The 21,649-nt window shown below is 41.8% G+C and overlaps 1 protein-coding gene across 1 annotated transcript in view; it reads right to left on the reverse strand.

Annotated features, from left to right (window-relative positions):
- Positions 1-21,649, reverse strand: part of DPH6 (diphthamine biosynthesis 6) — a 259,679-nt gene that overhangs the window by 132,742 nt on the left and 105,288 nt on the right. Inside the window, exons 9-12 of the mRNA XM_056850740.1 lie at positions 17,541-17,685; positions 13,973-14,104; positions 9,995-10,124; positions 5,809-5,983 (exon numbers count right to left, since the gene is read on the reverse strand). Of these exons, the coding sequence (XP_056706718.1) occupies positions 5,809-5,983; positions 9,995-10,124; positions 13,973-14,104; positions 17,541-17,685 (582 nt within the window). The remainder of the gene's footprint in view (positions 1-5,808; positions 5,984-9,994; positions 10,125-13,972; positions 14,105-17,540; positions 17,686-21,649) is intronic.

Genomic DNA, 21,649 nt, shown 5'->3' on the forward strand with positions numbered 1-21,649 from the left:
CACTCCCAAAGAGGATTACTCACCACTTTGGTTTATACAAGGGCAAGGGCAGGTTGTCTTAGTGTTGCATAATAGCATGTTTGTGTGGCAGGTCTTTGGCTTTTTCCTCATTTTTTGTGGTGTTATAGATGTTGGTTTGGGGTCGTTATGGTGACAGGCAGGAGGAGATATGGTGGTGAGAAGATGGGTTTGTTAAGATCTTTCAGTGTCTGGCATAATGGGCCCATCCCGATCCCTTACTCAGCCAACAGCTTCCTGGCAGTCACATTACCATGTCATGGGGTCAAACAGTTCTGTTGCTGAATGCTAGGTTAGATCATGGAAAATTTCTAATTATTCAGAACATAATCCTAATTAACAGATGACTTGGCAAGTATTACAGCAAGGCACTCATCTCAGCTCTGTTCTCCAGGATTCTCCGTACAGCACCAACCTAGACCTCATGGTCTGGGAAGGACAGTTGTCATTTTCTATCAAGCCTCCTTATCAATATTCAGATGCTTTATTTATAAGACTTTGGATTTTGAACATATGTACCTGACACTGGGGATTCAACAGATGGGGATTTTGTTGCCGTGCTCCTGAAAGTCCTCCTACCTGGCACATAGAATTTGTTGTACTAAGTGTTGTGGGCCCCAAAGGTAGTCATCCTTAGTGATTTCAATATATATAAAAAAGAAAGTCACACTTGTGCTCAATGGCCCCTCATTAGCCAGCCACTGCTATCCTGCCCCATCCCCCACACGAGCTGTTTTAAAACTTAGGGTGGGCCAGCAGCAGCATAGGGCCCACACACAACTCTCACGGTCCTCCTCTCTCACAGACAGTTGTCTGGAATAACTCAGGACTTCATGACTGCTATGACAGCCATGGTAATGCATCATGGGCCCCATGCATGTGCCTGTTATTACACATCATATGGCATTACTTAATGGGATGTAGTTACGTGTTTTAGCGTAGATGGTTTTACATTCCTTTGTTATGGGTGGCATCTTTTAACCTTCAAATTAATAGGGATTCTATTAGGGTGATCCACTCCTGTAGGCTGATAGGGCTGCCAGCCTCCTGCTGGGGGAAGGGGATGCCCTGTCCCCAGCCACCTCTCTCCACCAATCAGTTGGTTGGCAGGAGGGGAAAATCAAGAATGAGGAGTTTGTGGGAGAATGGGAGGCATGGAAATTATATTGTGAAAGTGAAATACCGTATTTTTCGCTCCATAGGACGCACCTTTCCATAAGACGCACCTAGTTTTTAGAGGAGGAAAACCAGAAAAAATATTGTTTTCCTCCTCTAAAAACTTGTCCTATGGAGTGAATACCTGGGAGGTGGGTGGGCGCACAGAGCCGGCTCACGTCGTTTCAGCGTGCCAAGCCGGCTCTGTGCTCCCCTCCCGCTTCCCAGCTGGGAGGCAGGCGGGCGCACAGAGCGGGCTGGGAGGCGGGCGGGCGCGCCAAGCCAGCTCTGTGCTCCCCCCTCGCTTCCCAGCTGGGAGGCGGGCAGGCGTACAAAGCGGGCTGGGAGGCGGGTGGGTGCGCCAAGCCGGCTCTGTGCTCCCCCCCCCGCTTCCCAGCTGGGAGGCGGGCGGGCGCACAGAGCGGGCTGGGAGGCGGGTGGGAGTGCCAAGCTGGCTCTGTGCTCCCACCCACCCCCCGCTTCCCAGCTGGGAGGCGGGCGGGCGCACAGAGCGGGTTGGGAGGCGGGTGGGAGCGCCAAGCTGGCTCTGTGCTCCCACCCCCCCGCTTCCCAGCTGGGAGGTGGGCAGGCGCACAGAGCGGGCTGGGCAGGCGCCTCCCTGCGTGCCCAGCCGGGTCTGTGCGCACATTCGCTCTATAAGACGCACAGACATTTCCCCTCACTTTTGAGAAGGAAAAAAGTACATCTTATGGAGCGAAAAATACGGTAAATATAGGGGAATGTAAAGGTTATACATTGATCTAATCCAGCAGATGAAGTTAATTGTATTATAATGGAATTTTTATTTTTCAAATTAGATGAAAGTTTATTTGGATTACTATAACAATAAATATTGTATAATGAAAAGTAATGAAAGTAAGGAAGGTTAAAATATAGTAATCTAAAAATATAAGAGGTTGGATTAGAAACTGTAATACAAAATGGAGTAACGATCTTCAATACCGGATGGAGGAGGGTGGAGGGGGAGTTATTTACAATTAATAGAAGGATGATTTTATTGTAAGAAGATGTATTTGGAAAAAATAAAAAATTTTACAAAAAAAAATGTTTCAGGACAACACTGACATGGGTGAAGCTGATTAGTCTCCTTCATGAGTTTCTCAGGCATATCATTCTAAATTCGGCCTTGGGCATTCTGGACAGCTGTTCTTCCGAGGATGTCATTTAAAAATACTTGAAGAAGTAACATAACTTCACAATGATGCACATTTAAACAATTTATTCTAGATAATCTTTTCAAAGTGTTCCAGAATAAAGTGCCTTAAATGGTTTGAAAGCACTTTTTAAAACCTTCTGTGATATAAATGGATATATGCCATTGGAGGCAGTATAACCATTCTAGTTGGCATGCAGCTAAAATTATTTATAACATTTTATGATAAAACATCTTAACGCTAAAGCAAAATAAAAAGGTGCCGATGAGCACCAGGGAATTAGCTGGCACACAGAAAGAAGTTTCAGAGGAAGTTAAATAAAATATTGGTTGTCTGAGCAACTAAAAGAATATTTTGATACTCATAGTCAAAGATGTGAAGGTCTGGGTGGGAAAAGAAAAATGGGGGGAGGGCTTTTTCTCCTGAGGACTTTTTGACAGTTTTCCTCATAAAAAACTGGAACTTGCGAAGTACACTTTAAAAAAAAACTGCGATAAAATATTTTCTTCTTTGTAATGACTGAAGTTTGAAGACAAGGTTTTACTAACTCAAGATGTGTAGTATAAACATTGTGATGTAAAACAACCTACATCATTAGATAATTATAATGCATGCTCATATTACATATAAAGCATATAGATATGTTTATGCTGAAATATGACTAATATTGTGCACAATTTGCTACCAAGTGCATGATAATAATACATTATTGAAGAGTTAATGTATTTAGTATTATAAAGTTTAACTTGAGAATCAAATGTGCTGTCAGCTCAACTATGAATATATGAGATTTTCTATCCAAATAATGTGTTTTATTTTTTAAAACTACAACAGCTGTATTTTGTATTTTCAATTTTTATTTTTGCCTACCTCTCAGATGGCGAAAAACTAAGTTACATGTGCTAAGGTAACAAACAGCCCATTCCTGAGGGCTGCAGTGGACAGAGATGGCATGGCTGAAGCACAGCCGTGGCGCCTCCAAAGAAGTTTCACTGCTGCATCAAGGGGGGGAAAGGGTATTTCAAAAATCAAAAAAGGGGGGGAAAGACCCATTGAAAACAGCGATGCTGTGCCAACAAAAAGGTGGCGCAGCACCGTCGTTGCTTCAGGGGGCATTCCCAGGCTGAAAGGGGTTTGGAAGCTGCCTAAAGGCAGCTCTGCACCTCGGAATGCCCTGAGAACACCTCCCAGGATGTCGGCACAGGGACTTGCGCCAGGAGGACGCCAACAGGAGGCCATACTGGCATCCAGGGGCCACGCTGTCACCGCGAATCAGAGGGGCCTGGTAAGTGGCACTATGCCAGCGTCCGTGCCAGTTTGCACAGCACAAGTGGGATGGACGCCAGCGTAGGGGTCACATCGCCTCCTAGGGCGATACGGCTACCAGCCTCAGGACTTTTGATCTGAAAATCAGTTTCTATCATAGGATGAAACTGCAGTACTCTGCAACCCTATTAAAATAGAATCAGTGACCGGTTGTTGTAAGGGCAGTATGTATTGAATTGTATTGTATGATATGTTATATCAATAAAGTGACTCTAAACCCCCCTCAAATAATAAATAAAATGGAATCCGCTTGTGCAAAATGCATAAAAATTGTATAAAGTGGTATATCTCATAAGCTGGGTATAAATGCTGTAAAACAAACAAACAAACAAACAAAAGTAACTGGCAGTAAAAATGGGTGAAACAGAAAGTCTCACCAGGACAACATACAAAAAAAACAAAAGAAATTAAAAACAGACATATGTCTTGCATTGCACCTGTGTTGCAGTCGAAGAAGAAGGAAGAAGAAAGAAAAAGAAGAAGAGTTGGTTTTTATATGCTGACTTTCTGTACCACTTAAGGAAGAAACAAACTGCTTACAATCACCTTCCCTTCCCCTCCCCTCCCCACAACAGACACCCTGTGAGGTAGGTGGCGTTGAGAGAGCTCTAAGAGAGCTATGACTAGCCCTAGGTCACCCGGCTGGCTTTATGTGTAGGAGTGGGGAAACCAACCTGGTTCACCAGATTAGCGTTCGCCACTCATGTGGAGGAGTGGGGAATCAAACCCGGTTCTCCAGATTAGAGTCCACCGCTCCAAAACCACTGCTTTAACCACAACATCACACTGGCTCTCATAACTATGATGTCTACCACTTTGTTCCCAGGCCAGAAAACTCAACTGCACTTTGTGAAACTATTTCTAATTATGGTAACTAGAAATATGGTTTCTTCATCATAAATCCTAATTACTTTTCATGTGACACTCGAGGTACTTAAAATATTTGCTATACATATGTTTATCTTCTAATCATCTTGCTCAGTCTCTAAAGAAATTCCAAAGGTCCTGATGTAAATCTAGGAATTTGCATATACTACAATGATCTTTACAGTGATAAAATATGTGACTTCTACATAAAAACTTTTAACAATATTTTTCATTTTAATAATCACAACTCATCAACACAATGTTTTTCATTCATAAACATCCTTTTGTTCAAGAATGACCATCTCACTGTGGAAATTTATCCACCACAAAAACTGAGCACCTCAGGATTTCAGAGTGAGCCCCCATGAAATAGCTGGCTAATAGCTAGCTTCAGGTAGAGATCCAGAGATGGTACCTCAGGAATCACCTAAGTGGATTAATCTGCCTCCAGCACCCCACAATCTCCCATGCAACCAACCTTAAGAGCAAAAAAAAAAAAAAGGTATAAGGTCCAAGCAGAAGCCTAGACCAGGCTGATGAGCACATGCTCAATGTAGTCATAAGATAATGCTACTCAGAAGGAATGCACAGAACTTTGTATAGGCAGGATAAGAACTTCTACTCAAAAAAAGAGGAAGGGCAAAGCTATCAGTTCCCTAAAAATCTACTCAGTTGGCCTGTTACTTCTGCTGGTTCAACACACTTATTCAAACTCAGATCAATCAAGAACAAATCCCAATTTAATCCCTACTATGTAGCTATCCTGGCCCTACTATGCAGCTACTGATATCCCGGCCCTACTATGAAGCTGTTTTTTATAGTCATTGTTTGCACTAATCCATATAGATTTCATCTAGGTGACATGAAAGATCTCTACCTGAGACTCTGGAAAGCCACTGCCAATAGGATTACATAATATTAACCATGATAGACCAATGATCTGACTCAGTATAAGGCAGCTTCATGTGTTCCATATCTTAACTCACTTCATATTAGGACTCCCTTCTTCAAACTTTACAATTCTGATTTTGCATGTTTTCTGTTTCTGAACATTTATGTTACCAATAGCCTTCTTGTTTGACTTTAAATTTTATTTAAATGTATTCTGTTCGAAAATAAATAAACCAGTATGGATTTTTCTAAGAAGGATGGGCTGGCACCTCAATAAGGGAACTCAAATATGTGGAATGGTTACACTAAAAGAGGGTACAACTGAAATAATTCTTCATAAAGATGATAATCCAGAGTGGGACTAAAGATGACCTACCTGTACACACTGACTGTAAGGTCCTATGTTGGCAGGAGCCCAGTGAGAAATGCTCTGCACATGCATAATCTGCTTCTGATAACAGGGTACATCACCGATCATCTCATTACACTTGTGTGCAAGGCAGTCCATCTGAAATAACATTCCTTCAGGCAAGAGGGCTTCTACACACACTCTGCAACCACAAAATGGGAATGACAAATTATAATCTGGCATATTTTGGAGGCAGAATAAATTGTGATTCTTATGTTGTATGTTTTCAAAAGTTTTAGTCCTGGATTATGGGGGGGGGGGAAGGAATCCAGTTTTCTCAAGAAGGCTTCACATTTTCAAAACACATGTTGCTATAATGCTCAAGCCTGTTTGAGATTAGACGTTCAACCCCTTATAGATGCAGATGGGAACCAAGTGAAGCAAGCCTTAGTGCTGAAGCTTGACTGCCACAAGTAATGGGACTGCATACGTTGAATGTTTCCTTCACTTTGTAGTTTTATTCCAAAGTTGTGAAGGTCTCAGGAAGTCACTTAAATTATTTATGTCCATTACCATTTCTATAGCTCTTTTCACTATGGGATGTTCTTTAGGAACTCTTATCTTGTTTCATATTTGTACAATGACTTCTACTATTTGTACAATGATTTCACATCCACAGTTGAACATTATTTTCATCTACATCCCCTCTTTCACGACACTTCTCTGAAGCAGCTAATAAAAAAATCCACTATAAACCAAAATGCAAAGTAAAACAAATATCAAAATAAATAGCTTGAGCAAAAAGCTAAAAAAAAAAAAACCCAGTAAAAGCCAATCAGCAACAAATAATATAAGGAGGATTCTATTCCACACTGCCCAAAATCTCCTGAGGTCAGCCAAATTCTTTCTAGTACAGTCCCACCTTGGCTTGCTACCAAAAGCCAGGAGGAAAGAAGAAACCTAGACCTCCCAGTAAAGGAGTTTCACAGTTCTCATTCCTTCTGTCTCCCAAACACAAAGACATATACACCTCTATTTCAGTGGGGCTTGAGCAGGAACTCCATGCAAGTCCCACTTAGATGGATAAATCATGGATCAGACTGAAAGGGTTGCCACTGGAGACCAGCTATCTTCAGTATTGGAGCTGTCTTGTGGAGTTCCACAGGGATCACTCTTATCCCCCATGTTTTCAACCTCCGTGTAAAGCCTTTAGAATAAATCATGTGTAGCTTTGGAATTGGATGTCACCAATATACAGATGACACCCAGAGTTAACATCTCTCTATCAAAATCCACTGATGTGGTAGAGCTCTTGAGCCACTGCCTGACTGCTGTGGTCAAATGGCTGAAAGTGAACAAACTGAAACTGAACCCAGACAAGATACAAGTGATGTTTGCTGGGAAGGCAAAAATCTTGAAGGACACTCATTTTTTATGGCGCTCAACTGGCCCTTGCTGACTTAGGTAAGAGCCCAGAGGTTATACTAGATCCAGCACTGCAGCTGGAGAAGCAAGTTAATGCAGCTGCAAAAAACAATTTCTTCCAGTTCAGTCTAGCCCAGAGGATGACCTTCTACCTTGGCATGGCTAATCTGGCCACTTGGATCCACTCCACAGTGACATCAAGAGTAGATTACTGCAAGGCACTCTACATAGGTCTACCTTGGTGACCCCTTTTTGGGGGTTTTCATGGCAAGAGACTAACAGAGGTGGTTTGCCAGTGCCTTCCTCTGACCAGCAACCCTGGTATTCCTTGGTGGTCTCCCATCCAAATACTAACCAGGGCTGACCCTGATTAGCTTCTGAGATCTGACGAGATCAGGCTAGTTTGGGCCATCCAGGTCAGGGCACTATGCTCCACCATAAAAGCTTTGCTCATCTGAGCAACTCTATCTGGAGGTGCCACCCTTCAAATTGGCAAAATCAACAGCTGCCCATACATGTCCATTCTCTGTTGTGGCCCTCAACTTGTAGAATGGCTTGCTTGATGAGGTCAGGAAGGCTCCCACCCTCCTGGCTTTCTGCAAATTATGCAATACTGAATTATTCACCATAATGAATTTTTTTCAGCAAGATTTCAGTAAAGTGGATAGGGACTGTGGCCTGCACTATGGTGTTTGTTGCTATAAGCATGATCCCTCTACGTAATTCCTGCACCTTTTAACATGTCAAGTTAATGCTCTTACTTTGATTCATAGAATCATAGAGTTGGAAGGGACCACCAGGGTCATCTAGTCCAACCCCCTGCACAATGCAGGAAATTAACAACTACCTCCCCCCACATCCCCAGTGACCCCAACCCTCCCCCCGCCATGCAGGATCCCACAATCAAAGCACTCCCGACAGATGGCCATCTAGCCTCTGCTTAAAGACCTCCAAAGACGGGGACTCCACCACCCTCCGAGGCAGCACATTCCACCATCGAACAACCCTCACAGTCAGAAAGTTCTTCCTAATGTTTAGATGGAATCACTTTTCTATTAGTTTAAATCCATTACTCCGTGTCCTAGATTCAGCTTGGTTTCAGCTCTGTTTTCAGATTTCTGCAATTCAAACCTCTATTGTATTGTTTATTGGATGCCCCATTCCTGTTCATTTAAATTGTCTCACGCAGTGTAATCTGCCTTGAGTCTCAGTGAGAAAGGCAGACTGTGGATGACATAAATAAACAAATAATCTATAGCTGAGCTTGGTAGATCACTCCCCCAGTTTATTACAGTATCTCTATATGCTTTTGCTGAACAAAAAATGGAGCCTTAAAACTTAATTCAATTATTTCTGGACCTCTTCTCAACTGATTATATATTGGAATAAAACTTACACTTTCCCCCAATTTTTTTTGGGTAAATTATGGGGCATGACATTAATAACGAACTTTGGATATTTATCTCAAGAAAGTCTTCAATGCACCAAGTTTCACAGAGATCCAATTACTAGTAAAGCTATTACTACATAGGGAGAAATATATCTTATTAACCGGAATAAGTAATAAAGCCCTCAACAGAAGAAAAAAAACCCAGCTAACTTGCTTCTTATATAAGATTTTATGCAGCATTAAAAATATTTTAATTGTACAAGCCTTACTTCATTAACTTTATATAACATTAACATTTTTATTAAGAAACAAGAAATGAAATCTATTTGAAGATGATTCCACTGAAGAGGAATGAGAATGAAGACATACTTGCTCTGAATGAGTGAAAGCTCAAATATGGCTATTAACTAGGAAGGTAAGCCTAGGGAAAGTGATGATGAGGGCATAATAGTAGACTAGGGAAAAAAGATTGGACTCATCTTTTGTATTGCAACAGAGCTGAGAGAGATTACTCATTTCTGCGATATGAACAACCACATAGGAGGAGGTAGAACCACTAGAGCTCTTGTTTTCTCACCCCCTGAATTGCAGCCTTCTAGTGCCAAATTGTAATCTGCTTTAAAGATTCCTTGAGTCACCAAAATAGGTTGTGGAGGCTGATAGTCCAGGAAAAGTAAGGAAAAGGCTTTGCTATATGTGCACTAGGACATTTTCTATTTCTCCACAAGAGCACAGCAACAAAAATGATGGTTTTACCACAGAGTGTCTGGCAAGTAGTAGGTCTGCCCATTGTTACTTCCAGGTTGTAACCAGAAGCGATATACCAGCGCAGAGGAGAGCAGTTATTTTTTCCCCCTTTATTTTTCTCCTGCTGCTGCTCAAAGAGGTGGCGGGCAACAGAGATCAGTGGGAGGCCTCTGGTCATAGCGGGAAGCCTGGCAATCCGACAAGCCAGGCATTTGGTGACTGTTTGGCAGTGAGGCAACAAAGAGATAATGCAACAGCGGTTTCAAAGGGTGGCCTGACTTGCCAGGAATGGAAGGTCTGAGCTTGGAGTACGCACCTACATTTTTATATGAAGCAGACATTCACACACTACTCCTGAAATGGAGTTAGGTTCAGACCCATTCTGCTAATGCCAGGGTTTTCCCTCAGGTGCTCTGCTGATACAAGATGTTGCTGCATAGGCAGAAGGCTCCATGTAATAAAAGAAAACAGATTTGTAGGATCCAGACCAACATCTTGAAAAAGAGATACACAAATAGGGTGAGAGGAAGTCCAGACCCAACTAACAGAGACAGACCAAATCTGAAGAAAAACTTCATAAATAAAGCAATGGTAGCAACAAAGTATATTCCAATATATCATAAATACAAGGGAACAGCAGTGTGAACTTACCTTGCTGGGGGACACAAATCAAATGCTGTCATATAGGCTGAATTTATCACAGAAAAATCTTTCATGTTCTTCATGTACAGATGGACCAAAATAATATCTGTCAATTCCAATCCTTTTGAATTCAGATGAGCTGCATGTGGAAAAATAATGCAGATGTTAAAGACAGGCGAAAACATTACATTTATACAGAATGATAGCAGGAATATTTTTACAAAGTAGTTTTACAAAGCTTAACTCTTGCTTAAATTGACTAAAGCCTTTAGTGGAGTGGGAACCACTACACAAGAATGTTTCAAATTTTGTCTTTACTTTCTAGAATGCTATCTTATATTGAGGCATTATTGTATTTTCTAAAGAGAATTAATCAAATTAATTAAAGGACAGCATTTCCCAACTTAACACAAACTTGAAGACAGATACTAACCTTCATTTTACACACAAAAAGACGAGTGAGAAAAAGTTTTTATCAAGTAACTCCTGCTCTTTGCTTCCAGTGGATTATGATCTGAAAATGTGTCCAAAATTTTAAGAGGTTTCCGAGTTCAGCAGAGCTTATTTCACTGTGAGATATTTTAACAGATGACTGTAATCTTCCCTTCAGGCTCACTGTTGGCATTATAATCAGCTACCATGCTGATGTCCGTGCCTCTGCTTAGAAGGTGAAAGGCCAACTATAAAGGTGCCTACCAGTGAGAGGCACCCAAATCCTCCACCTGTATTAGAACTGTAATGTCCTAGAGATGTAATGATTGCTCTTAATGACTGCTAAAGACTGGGACCACAGGGGAGTGAAGTACAACCACCCCTGTTGCAAATATCACCTTCCATTTGGCTGGCCACTGTTTGAGCAGACTGCTGGACTTGATGGGCGTTGGTCTGATCCAGCAGGGCTTTTCTTATGTTCTTATCTGAAATCGTAGTTAAACCTAACCAGGTTCACTGCTTTACTAGGATTCTTAACCAGCCTCAAACTCTACTTAAAAGTCCTGGTTAAACAGAAAACTTACAGCCCAATCCTAACCGGGGTGGGTGGGGAAGGGAATAGGAGTTGGTGTGACCTCTGTACCGGCATTACTGCCATTTGCACTGGCTAAAGCGGCACTAATGCCGGAATAGGGGCACTAATGTCAGCTCTGGGGAGCTGCGAGGCAGCAACATGCTTGGATGCTGCCACAGCCTTGCTGGCAGTGCTTTCCCGATGCAGGGGCTTGCGCCAGCATGAAAGGGGGCGTTCCCGGGACAGAGCTGAATTTTGAGCCAGGAACGCTCCTTTTTGCAGGCACTGAGTTACACCTGAAAAAGGCAGGTATAGCCCCGTGGAACTCTATGGAGAGTTCCATGAGGTTTTCTTCAAAATTGCTTTATCAGCTTGCAGCGCTTGGCAGCAAGTTGCTCTGAAGGCAGAGCAGCTGTACCATCCCTGAGCACTCTTTAACCACTAACCCTGTTAGGATTGGGTTGTTAGCATCCTAAACTATAGTTATGTTGGTGCTGAGGGATCCTTGGTACAGAGGAACCTATATATTAAGGCTAGGGTTGGCATCCTTCAGGTGGAGCCTGGTGTTCTCCAGGAATTACATCATTCATCACGTTGCAGTAGGAGGAGAAGGCCAGGCAGTCATGCTTCACAGGAGGAAAACCTTCCATCCATGGAAATTCCCTGGTGGATCCAAGCCTGAAGTTATAATTTTGTAAACCAGACTCTCCCTCCCCTCTCCCAAATGGCAATATTATCAGGATTTGCTAGCATTGCCACTCAAAGAAAATTATGTTCAATTTGTGTAACTGGTATGCAAGATTTAATTGTGGATCACAACGGGGCTCATTCATAGCCTTCAGTGGTCAACACTGCTTTGTATCTACACTACAGATTTTTTAGTGTGTGCAACTACTGGAAGACATCTATGAATAAACACATTTTAAAAATAACATCACTGAACATTCTTTCTGCATGTTTTATAACCTAAAGGTTTTTGAGTCTTAATATTGGGACTATTATGAGTATTGCATAGTCTGTTAGCAGATTTTCAATCAATCAGCCTTGCAACAGTCAGCCTCGCAACAAGGCTTGAGGTTCCTCCATCTTCACAGTGTGATGCAGAACAGGGTGGAAGAATGAGCAGCCAGAAGGTACATTTTTTCCAAGGGTGGGGGGAAGGTTAACGCATACCTGAAGAATCTCAGAAACGTTTTGGAAAGAAACATGTGGCAGTTCTTTCAGATGACAGGGCCATAATTCATTGCATGTCCCCACCCCCTGCTCAGAAGAAATAGCCACAGAAAATGCAAGTATTACCTGGGACCCAAATGCTAGCAGTTTGCCAGATATGGAAAACAATACTTTAAACGTAAGTAATCTGCCAAACGCAGCAGGCATCTTGTTGCTGGCCAGTGATACAACCGCTACTTAAAAAACAAAACAAAAAAAACTTCTAATGGGCAGAAAGGCAAAAGCATACACTTATTTGGATTGGCTGAGGTCCATGGAAACATAACAAGAACCAAGTAAATGTTACAGAGCCCCACTGCTTCAATTTACATATTATGCCCAAAAGATTTATGCCAAACATTGTCGCTCTCCCCTACAAGTCTGATTACAGCCTCCGTGCTGATTTCCAGGCTGTTAAGACCTAGCTTAAGGGTCCTTCAGAAAGCAGGCCCGCCTTTTGCTTCTCAAAATTGCCAGCACTACTTTAGCATTCAGTATTCAGTCATGAACTCAGCTGCACAAGCCAAATGTTACGATTTTATGACCCAATGCATCAAAGTATTCGTGAACAAGAATACAAGCCAGCCCATTGCAGCCTCGGAGAGCAATTTCCATTTTTATGAATGAAAAAGATGTCTGAATAAACATTTCTTTATTTAAAAGTGTAAAATGAAGAAAGATGCAAAACAAAATGGAAGCATTTTGTTTTATATGTCAATATCTTGTAAGGATTCGATAGTACGAAATCCAACTACTGTCATTCCCAAGGTAGCAATTTGTTCCTTGCATTAAGTACATAAATGAGATTTAGAGCCACTGACCTAATCCTAGATGCCAAAATGTACCACAGCAACAGCTTTCTGAAGGACTTAATTTAAAATTATGGTGATAAAGGTAGTTTAGCTAGCAGAAAGCATACACAGGTGGGAGTGCACATAGAGGAAAATAAAGGTGTGGAGACAACTCCGGTGTCTTTTTATAAAAATACACCAAAGAAAGGAACAGCACCTTTGTCTAATTACAACTGTTTTTAAAAAACAATTCGCATATTTTGCTACCAAACATTTTGTATTAATGTACCAGCTTTTGCATCATTCTTTTCAAGGCAAGTTATTCTGGGTTAGCAAACCTAGCAATCCTTTAGAGTAATGAGGTTTAACCATGAAAGCCAGAGCTGTAATCCAATTAAATTTCAAAAACGGGTTGCTTAATTAAATGAATTTTAATCATTTGATTAAAATTTGCATAATTTGCCAACGGAAGGGAGGTCGCTAATTCTCCTGGGCCCACCCCAGTCTTCTCCTGCCTGCTACTCAGGAGAGGAAGGGCTGCTTGCTGGTGCCCTGCAGGCTCCTCAGACAACACAGGAATCAGTGAAGATGACCCCAGGAAACAGGGCGGCAAACAAAGGGCTGGCTTTCTGGGTGCCAGGATCTCAGGCAGCAGTCAGGAAGAGATACAGGTAGCACATTATATCAGAAGGAAAGGGCTGCTGCCCAAATCTAGCTAGCCCCTTCAGCCTTCTACAGTATTAGAGCGTACATGCTCTTTAGTGCATCCCAGTTTCCTTTTGCAACGACCTTGGGAGCCATTGGCTGGAATTAATAAATAAAATAACCAAAGAGACTGAAGGTTAATAATTAATGTTTACAAACCTGAATCCAAATCCTTTAATTGATTAATCACACCATTTGTTGATTAAAAATTTCAGCCCTAATTAATATATGTTCTACATGTCATATAGCGTTTCTACAAACCACACAAACTACCTTGGAGTAATGAAAAAGTATCCTTAGCCAGATCTTCCACTCTTATTCTTTCCGATGGATGAAAACAAGCACTGATGTTGGATAGCCACCTGTAACCATTCAGGGATTTCCCTGAACATTCCAACATCTTACCTTTAAAAAAAAAAAAACCATTTAAAATGTGTGGTCGTAGCACATTGTTTAAATTACTTAGGCACACCTATGAAAAACAAATCGAATACGAAAGCCATTATTGGCACCTATGAAAAACAATGCCAAAGTTAACTATATTCAGACTTTAGACTTACTGAACATCAGTCAAACAAGAACTCCTAATATGAGGGTGGAGCCAAATAACTTTGAACAGAGTGAATTGAAGCCCAGCACATCCCTGTGAAAAGCCATGCCAGAGGAGGATCAGGGGAACCCACTGAAATAGAAAGGGGGGGACTCCAGCAAGAAAGGAGAATTTGCAACAAAAACACCCCACGCAATTTTCGTACCATTTACAGAAGAACAAGTGCGTGACAACTTCCCCTTTCTTGTTTCAGCCACACTATTTCTGAGGGTTTGCACTGAGAATGAGAAGGAAGATCTTTCCCATAAGCTCAGTCCATTCACAGTTGGCTGGATCCAACCCAGAGTACAGAGCTTTCTGTACCTGCACATCTCCAGCTGAATCTGCAGACACACATGTTTAGGAATGGGGGGGGGAGAGAAATGTTCTGCAATTTACATTATCCGTGGTTCTGAAATGAACTACACGGAGCACAGAATATGATGTATGACATGACAAACTATGATGACTGTTTTTCATGGCTATACATTGCCCATCTTGGCCTTTTAATACTGCTTTTTCAACAAAAAAAAGCCACCTTTGTTCAGCTTCACCAGGCCTGGATACTCCTTTATTCCTCTACACAGTGCTTTATTGAAACAAATAGGACTTCTCAGAATAGAGTGGGATCTAGTTTGAAACCATGTGGATAAATAAGATCAGCAGCCCTATAGCTCAAATTTAAAGAGGCCCAGGCACATCATTGGGGAGGAGATCAACATCGGAAAGCTATCATACTTATTAACACTAATGGGAATTATATGTATAAATCTCCCATCCATGTAGAAGAGAGTCATTAGAATCGAAGAGTGGGAGCCTTGAACTTAACTTCTGAGCTAAGAAAAATGCTGACATATTTAATGGAATTCTGAAGGCAGAGGTAAGGCAAACAAAAAAACCCATAAACTTTCTATTACAAACTTAGCAAAAAAATTACATCTTAAACGAAGCAAAAATGTTGTCGACACTGTAGATGTCATTAAAACTGTGACATCTTGCGAATAACATTAACCATAAAAACGTTTCCCCCATTCACTTATGCTGAGATAGGGAACAGATTCAATAAAATGAGAATAGAAAGCATTTTCAGAGGTGAATCCTGCCCCCCTTCATATAGCAGTCTTTTAAATCTCAAGAAAAGCTGGTGCTGGGGGTCAAAAGAGCCTCAAGGACCAAATGCTATAAGGCACAGGGGCTATATTAAGGGGGAGGATCAGGAAATCTTATCCCTGTTCCTTTTGTGCAAATGAAAATTTTGCTGTAGCACACTTCCTCTGACAGCAGAAGGTGGGGGTGATTTCGCCCAATTACTTGCTATAGCCCCAATATATCATGAAGCTTGTCCAAGAGGCTCCCCAAAATTACCTTTTCAGGAGTCTTAGACGTCTGGTGGGGAAAAGGAACAGTGGGGAAAGATCCTCTTCTATGAATAATAGGATCCAATCCACAGTTCTATGTCTAGGAAATGTGGGGCGGGGGGGGGGGGAGACTATAATGATTTATGAGGAACCAAAACATGAGGAGTTGAGTTTTTAATATAACCAAAACTCTGGACTGCCATCTTTATGATTCCCCAAGAGGAAACCTAATAAAAACCATAGTTTTTAACTTCTCACCAAATAATACAAAAATATTTTACAAACTATTAGCTGATAAGGCACCTGAGATAACCAAAAACGTGGCAAAATTTTTGACGATAGTAGTCAACCAATGGGAATCTAGTTGGAAGTAAAATCACAACATTAAGGAATGATTTATTTTAATTTTATTTTACTCTAACTTTAATCCTTTTATATACTGCAGATTGTACTATGCCAATAAAGGTATTTGAAATTTGATTTTGAAATTTGAATATAACCAAAACAACAACAACAACAAAACCTGAAAAGGTACTCTATTCAATACGTACCTTAAGTATTAAAAGACTGTCCTTAAGTTTTTACTATGTAGAATAGCCCTTTAACGTATATACTCGCGTATAAGCCGAGTTTTTCAGCCCTGCGGAGGGAGCCTCCTGCGGCTGCGGGAAGGCCGCGCTGCCGCTGCTGCCGGGCGCGCCCGGCTCCCTCCGCCCAGGACGAGCCTGGGGGAGCCTCCTGCGGCTGCGGGAGGGCCGCGCGGCCACTGCCGCCAGGCGCGCCTGGCTCCCTCTGCCCAGGACGGGCCTGGGGGAGCCTCCTGCGGCCGCCAGAAGGCCACGCCGCCGCTGCTGCCGGGCGCGCCCGGCTCCCTCTGCCCAGGACGGGCCTGGGGGAGGCTCCTGCGGCCGCCAGAAGGCCGTGCCGCCGCTGCTGCCGGGTGCGCCCGGCTCCCTCTGCCCAGGACCGGCCTGGGGGAGCCTCCTGCGGGGGGCCCGCCGCCGCCACCGCCTTCGCCGGGCCTGGAGTGAAGGTAAGTTTGGGGGGGAGGGGTTATAAGCCGACCCTCGGCTTATACGCGGTTGCCTAATTTTTCCCCATTTTTGGGGAGAAATTAGGCACCTTGGCTTATACACGGGTCGGCTTATACATGGGTATATACGGTATATCCAAATCCAAATAACATCCAAATCGTAAGATGTCACAGTCCTGCTGTACACAGCTTTGGTCAGGCCACACTTGGAGTACTGTGTGCAGTTCTGGAGGCCTCACTTCAAAAAGGATGTAGACAGAATGGAGCAAGTGCAGAGGAGAGTGACAAGGATGATCAGGGGCCTAGAGACCAAGCCCTATGAGGAATGGCTGAGGGACCTGGGGATGTTCAGTCTGGAGAAAAGGAGGTTGAAGGGTTGTGTGATCGCTCTCTTTAAGTAGTTAAGGGCTGTCACTTAGAAGAGGACAGAGAGCTGTTCCAGTTGGCAGCAGAAGATAGGACTCACAATAATGGGTTTAAATTACAGGTAGAAAGGTACTGTCTGGATATTAGGAAAAATGTTTTTACAGTGAGAGTAGTTCAACAGCGGAATCGGCTGCCTAGGGAGGTTGTGAGCTCCTCTCACTGGCAGTCTTCAAACAGCGGCTGGACTAACAGGGATGCTCTAGTCTGATCCAGCATTGAGTTATGATCCTGCACTGGCTATGACTCTATGATTCTATATGCATTTTTCTCAAATTCATTTCTTCGAAAATTTCTTCTACAATTTTCTCCATTACATTTCTTGTCACCCACTTGATTTATTTTGAGCAGTCAACATCATATGACGCCAAAGCATATCTACTGTTCTCACCACATCTATCACTAATAATTAATATTAATTATAAATAGAGAACTTACTAGACTTCACCAAGGTAGACCCAGTGGAGTGCCATGTGATACAAGGGGTTTCACTTTGCTCCTCTGAAGCAGACAATGCACTATCCTCAAAACAGTTGACATCACAGGAACAGCACCTGGCCAGCCCTTTGCTTAAAGACTGCACCTAATTGAATTAAAAGTGACACAGTTAGTGCAAAGTGCTTTCATAAGCAGAGTTCCTTAAAACAAAATATATGCAAGTCTTCAATGTTTTATTTAATTTGAGATCAGGATGCAGAAGGCATATGATAGTATTTATTTCAAATATTACTGTATTTCTGCAGTTATGTGAGACTGGCAATCAATGGGACTGCACACATAAAACTGAACTGCAGCCTAAGCAAAGAGCATAACATCACAACACAATGATTTAATTTACTTAGTACAATTAACAGAGAATCATTATATAGATAAACCAATGCAAATCAATAGCACACATGGGGACATTCATCATGTTCATGGTAATGGAGATAGGAAAATGCTTTAAATGCAACCAAACTTCCTACGGTGCAGGTCTATAACTTAAAATGAAAGGCACAAGAACGTTTTGTGGACTGAACCAACGAAGGGCCTGCCTTGCCCTGCTGCACCCTGTCTGGCGTGCACTGGGCAGTGTTCTTCTCAACCTTTTGTAGGTAGTTTAATCATTCTGACAACTGTCATCAGGAAATGAGTCTACCAGCTCCAACGATGTCTGTAGGTTTTATCCTTACAAACCCAAAATTGTAAATTAAGTTCACTTAATACTTATATTCAGCATGAATGGGCAGGAGATAACTTCCGGTTCACCAGTAGACTACTGGCAAATTTCAGTTGGAGTACCTAATGGCTACTGGATGCTGGCATTTTTGCAAATAATTTTACTGGACTAGGTGGACCTTGATCTGACTGAACAAAGTACTTGCCTTCATAGTGCATACTAGGAACATTTAATTCAGATTAACTATGCCTTGATGTGAGAGATACCGACACATTTTTGCTTAATACATTTAGCACACATATTGGAGGTTAAAAACATTCCCTTTTTTTAAAGTACAGTACTGAAGACAGCCCATCCCTGACTGCAAGAAGCTGAAGCTCTTGCATGAATAGGTTGATGGATTATACATTTTAGACAACATCTGTGAATTTATTTGATTTATTTACAAAATTTATCTCACCTTTCTGCCCTCACATGGGCCACCAAAACAGCTGACTATTCAAAACATGCCTGATAAAATTATATTATAAAACCACGATAATCAACCTCCCTGCCAAACATACACCAGTAAAACATTTTTTGTTAAAAAAAAAAAGAGTTAAAAATACATACAAAACATTTTTAAAAATCGGTTAAGAAGAAGGGAGCACTGAAGGAATGCCAAACAAAACAAAAAGTCTTCACCTGCTGGTGGAAGATGGCAACAGAAGGGAACAAAGCTTTTCTAGGGTTCTGGAGCTTTGGTGCTATGATCGAGAGGGCCCTCTTCTGGGCTGCCTAATCTCAGAAGACAGAGGCACCTGAAGCAGGGCCTCCACAGATGACCATAATGGTCAGCTGGGTTCATAGGGATTAGATGGTCCTTCAGGTATGCTGGTCCAGAACCTTATAGGACTTTGAAGGTCAAGAGCAGCACCTTGAATTGTCCCTGGAAACAAACTGGAAACTGGTGTAGGTGGGCCAAGACTGGAGTGATATGTAGTTATATTCAAATTTTGCATTTGTATGAAAAATTAAGTGTATAATGTTAATTAATCATTAAGAACAAGATCCTCAGAAATGTATCTGAAAGTACTTGTAACTTTCAAGAGTTTCATGGTGGTTTGCAATCTGTCTACCCCATGGAATCTCTCCTTGGGCTTCAGAGGTGCAGGCGCAGTGTGTTCTACAGGATCTAAAGGGTTAAAAACCATCATAATCACAGCACCACACAACAGGACTTACTTTTATAACTGTGGATGTCTCATGCCATCTCCTGTACTGTGTATTCAATAAGATTTGCTCACAGTTTTGGCTTGGATAAAATTTCAAAACATACCAAAACTCTAGTCAGTATTACTTGCACTGAAGCCTGTGGATTGTACTTAACACAGTACATGCTATTTCACTTAACTTCTCAGATACCATCCATTTAGGTAATGGATGAAATCCAAAGTTTTAGCCAGCAGAACAAGTTTGCAGAAATACTTCCCCCAATAGTCCTCAGAAATATGGACTCTCAGACCATACTGCAGAAATAAGAACATAAATGAGAATGTGGCCAGAAGTAAGAAATATTTATATATGACAATATAAAAAACAATTACAAAAGATCATCAGCAAGGTAGTTTAGGGAATATATGCAACCCCATCCAACATCCCCCCTTTTCTGGAGGCTATTCCCCCCATAGATCAACTGCATTCTGGAAAATGCTGTCATTGTTGTAACCTACAGTTATTGCTTATCAGGTTTGTATTCAACAAAATCTTAGCGTTTCGTTAGGGTCCATGCCAGTTTACCCCTTAATAACAATTAAGATTGGATTACAGACTTTGCTATAAAGAAAGAAGTACAAGAAAAGAAGGCTCAGTGCTGTAAGGATAATTGGAGCAACCCAAAACAGCACTATAACACTATAAAGCAAATAAGTGAATTTTATAAAGTGCAAAGTGAATAAATATATACAGCATATACAAAGGGAGTACAAACAGATACAAAATTTACAATAACAATCCAATAAACATGACTTATCAAGAGGATGCCAAAGATCCTGATTCAACAGGTAAGTTCAAGTAATCAACCAATTAAGGTATCATTTGATATTAGAATTTTTTTGAATCTTTCAAATTCTTTTTAGGTTGCAGTTATTGGAACAAAGCCACAGGAAAAAAGATGTCAGACGTGTTGTCTAGATCGGGACCACGTTTCGCACATGGCTTCTTCGGTGACCTGTATCAATAATAAATAATGTATAAGTGCCTTAGTAGGTGTTGTCTCATAGGGACCACAAAGATTTGTATCCAGGTCTCCAAAAGGACAGAAAGAAAGAAAGAAGTAGGCAGAAAGAAAGAGGGAGTATGTGTTTCTGAAACAAGCTTTCATATTAGTTGTGTTTAAGGGAGAACAAGATTTCCCACCCCACCCACCCCCCAACCAGTACACTAGATGAACCAATTCAAAATATTTCAACAAATATGGGTGTCAGGTTGTTGACAGCTCCACACTCTGAGCCAGTGTGGTATAGTTGTTAGTATTCTACTAGGCTCTGGGAGACCCAAGTTCCAACTCTTCTCTGTCCTGGAAGCTCGCAGAGTGACCTTGGGCCAGTCACAGAATCTCAGTCTAACCTACCTCATAGGGTTGTTGTGAGGATAAAGTCTAGGAGATGAGAACAATGTAAGCTGCCTTGGGTTCTCATTGGGGAGAAACACAGGGTATACACAAAGTCAATAAATAAATGTCACCAAAATGCTGACAATCACATTTTTATTACTCTTTTTCATCTGGATCAGATGAACAGTAGATGTCCTTCGACTTGCCTAGAGGCAGCAAGAAGATTAATGAGGGCCTGTAAATGGTAGCTTAGTCAATACAGCTGATCGATTGTTTGGTCAGTAGTACGGCTGGATCAAGGAATCAGGATTCAGGCTGGAATGGATCAGGTTGTGCTCCCATTTAAGAAGCAAGTTCACAGACTGGAAATACTTAGATGAGCATATACAGATAGAGGCTCAGGTCCCCTCTGTAGCCCACAGAGCACCTTTCCCAGGTACAGCTGTTTTGCCTGCTGCAGCCCTTCCTTTAGAAGCTAGATCTAGGCACAGTTTTCCCTGTTTCCAGTTTAGATGACTGCAACATCCTCTATGTGGAGCTGCAGTTGAAGACATTCTAGAAACTTCATTTAATCCAAAATCTATCCAGTCTGCTAGCTGATGCAGTAGTGATGTACATCACTACTGGTTAAAGCCTGTCATTGGCTGCCTGTTTATATCCAGGCTCAAGGCAAGCTGCTTCAATTTATCTTTAAAGCTCTTAATAATCTGAAGGTCTAGTCTGTCTTTCTTTCCCCCTGTTCTTAGACCAAGGTCTTGAACAATAAAACCATAAAACTTAAATAAGACCCATCTC

Source organism: Euleptes europaea, chromosome 6 (genome assembly GCF_029931775.1).
Source record: "Euleptes europaea isolate rEulEur1 chromosome 6, rEulEur1.hap1, whole genome shotgun sequence".
In the NCBI taxonomy this organism is placed as follows: Eukaryota; Metazoa; Chordata; class Lepidosauria; order Squamata; family Sphaerodactylidae; genus Euleptes; species Euleptes europaea.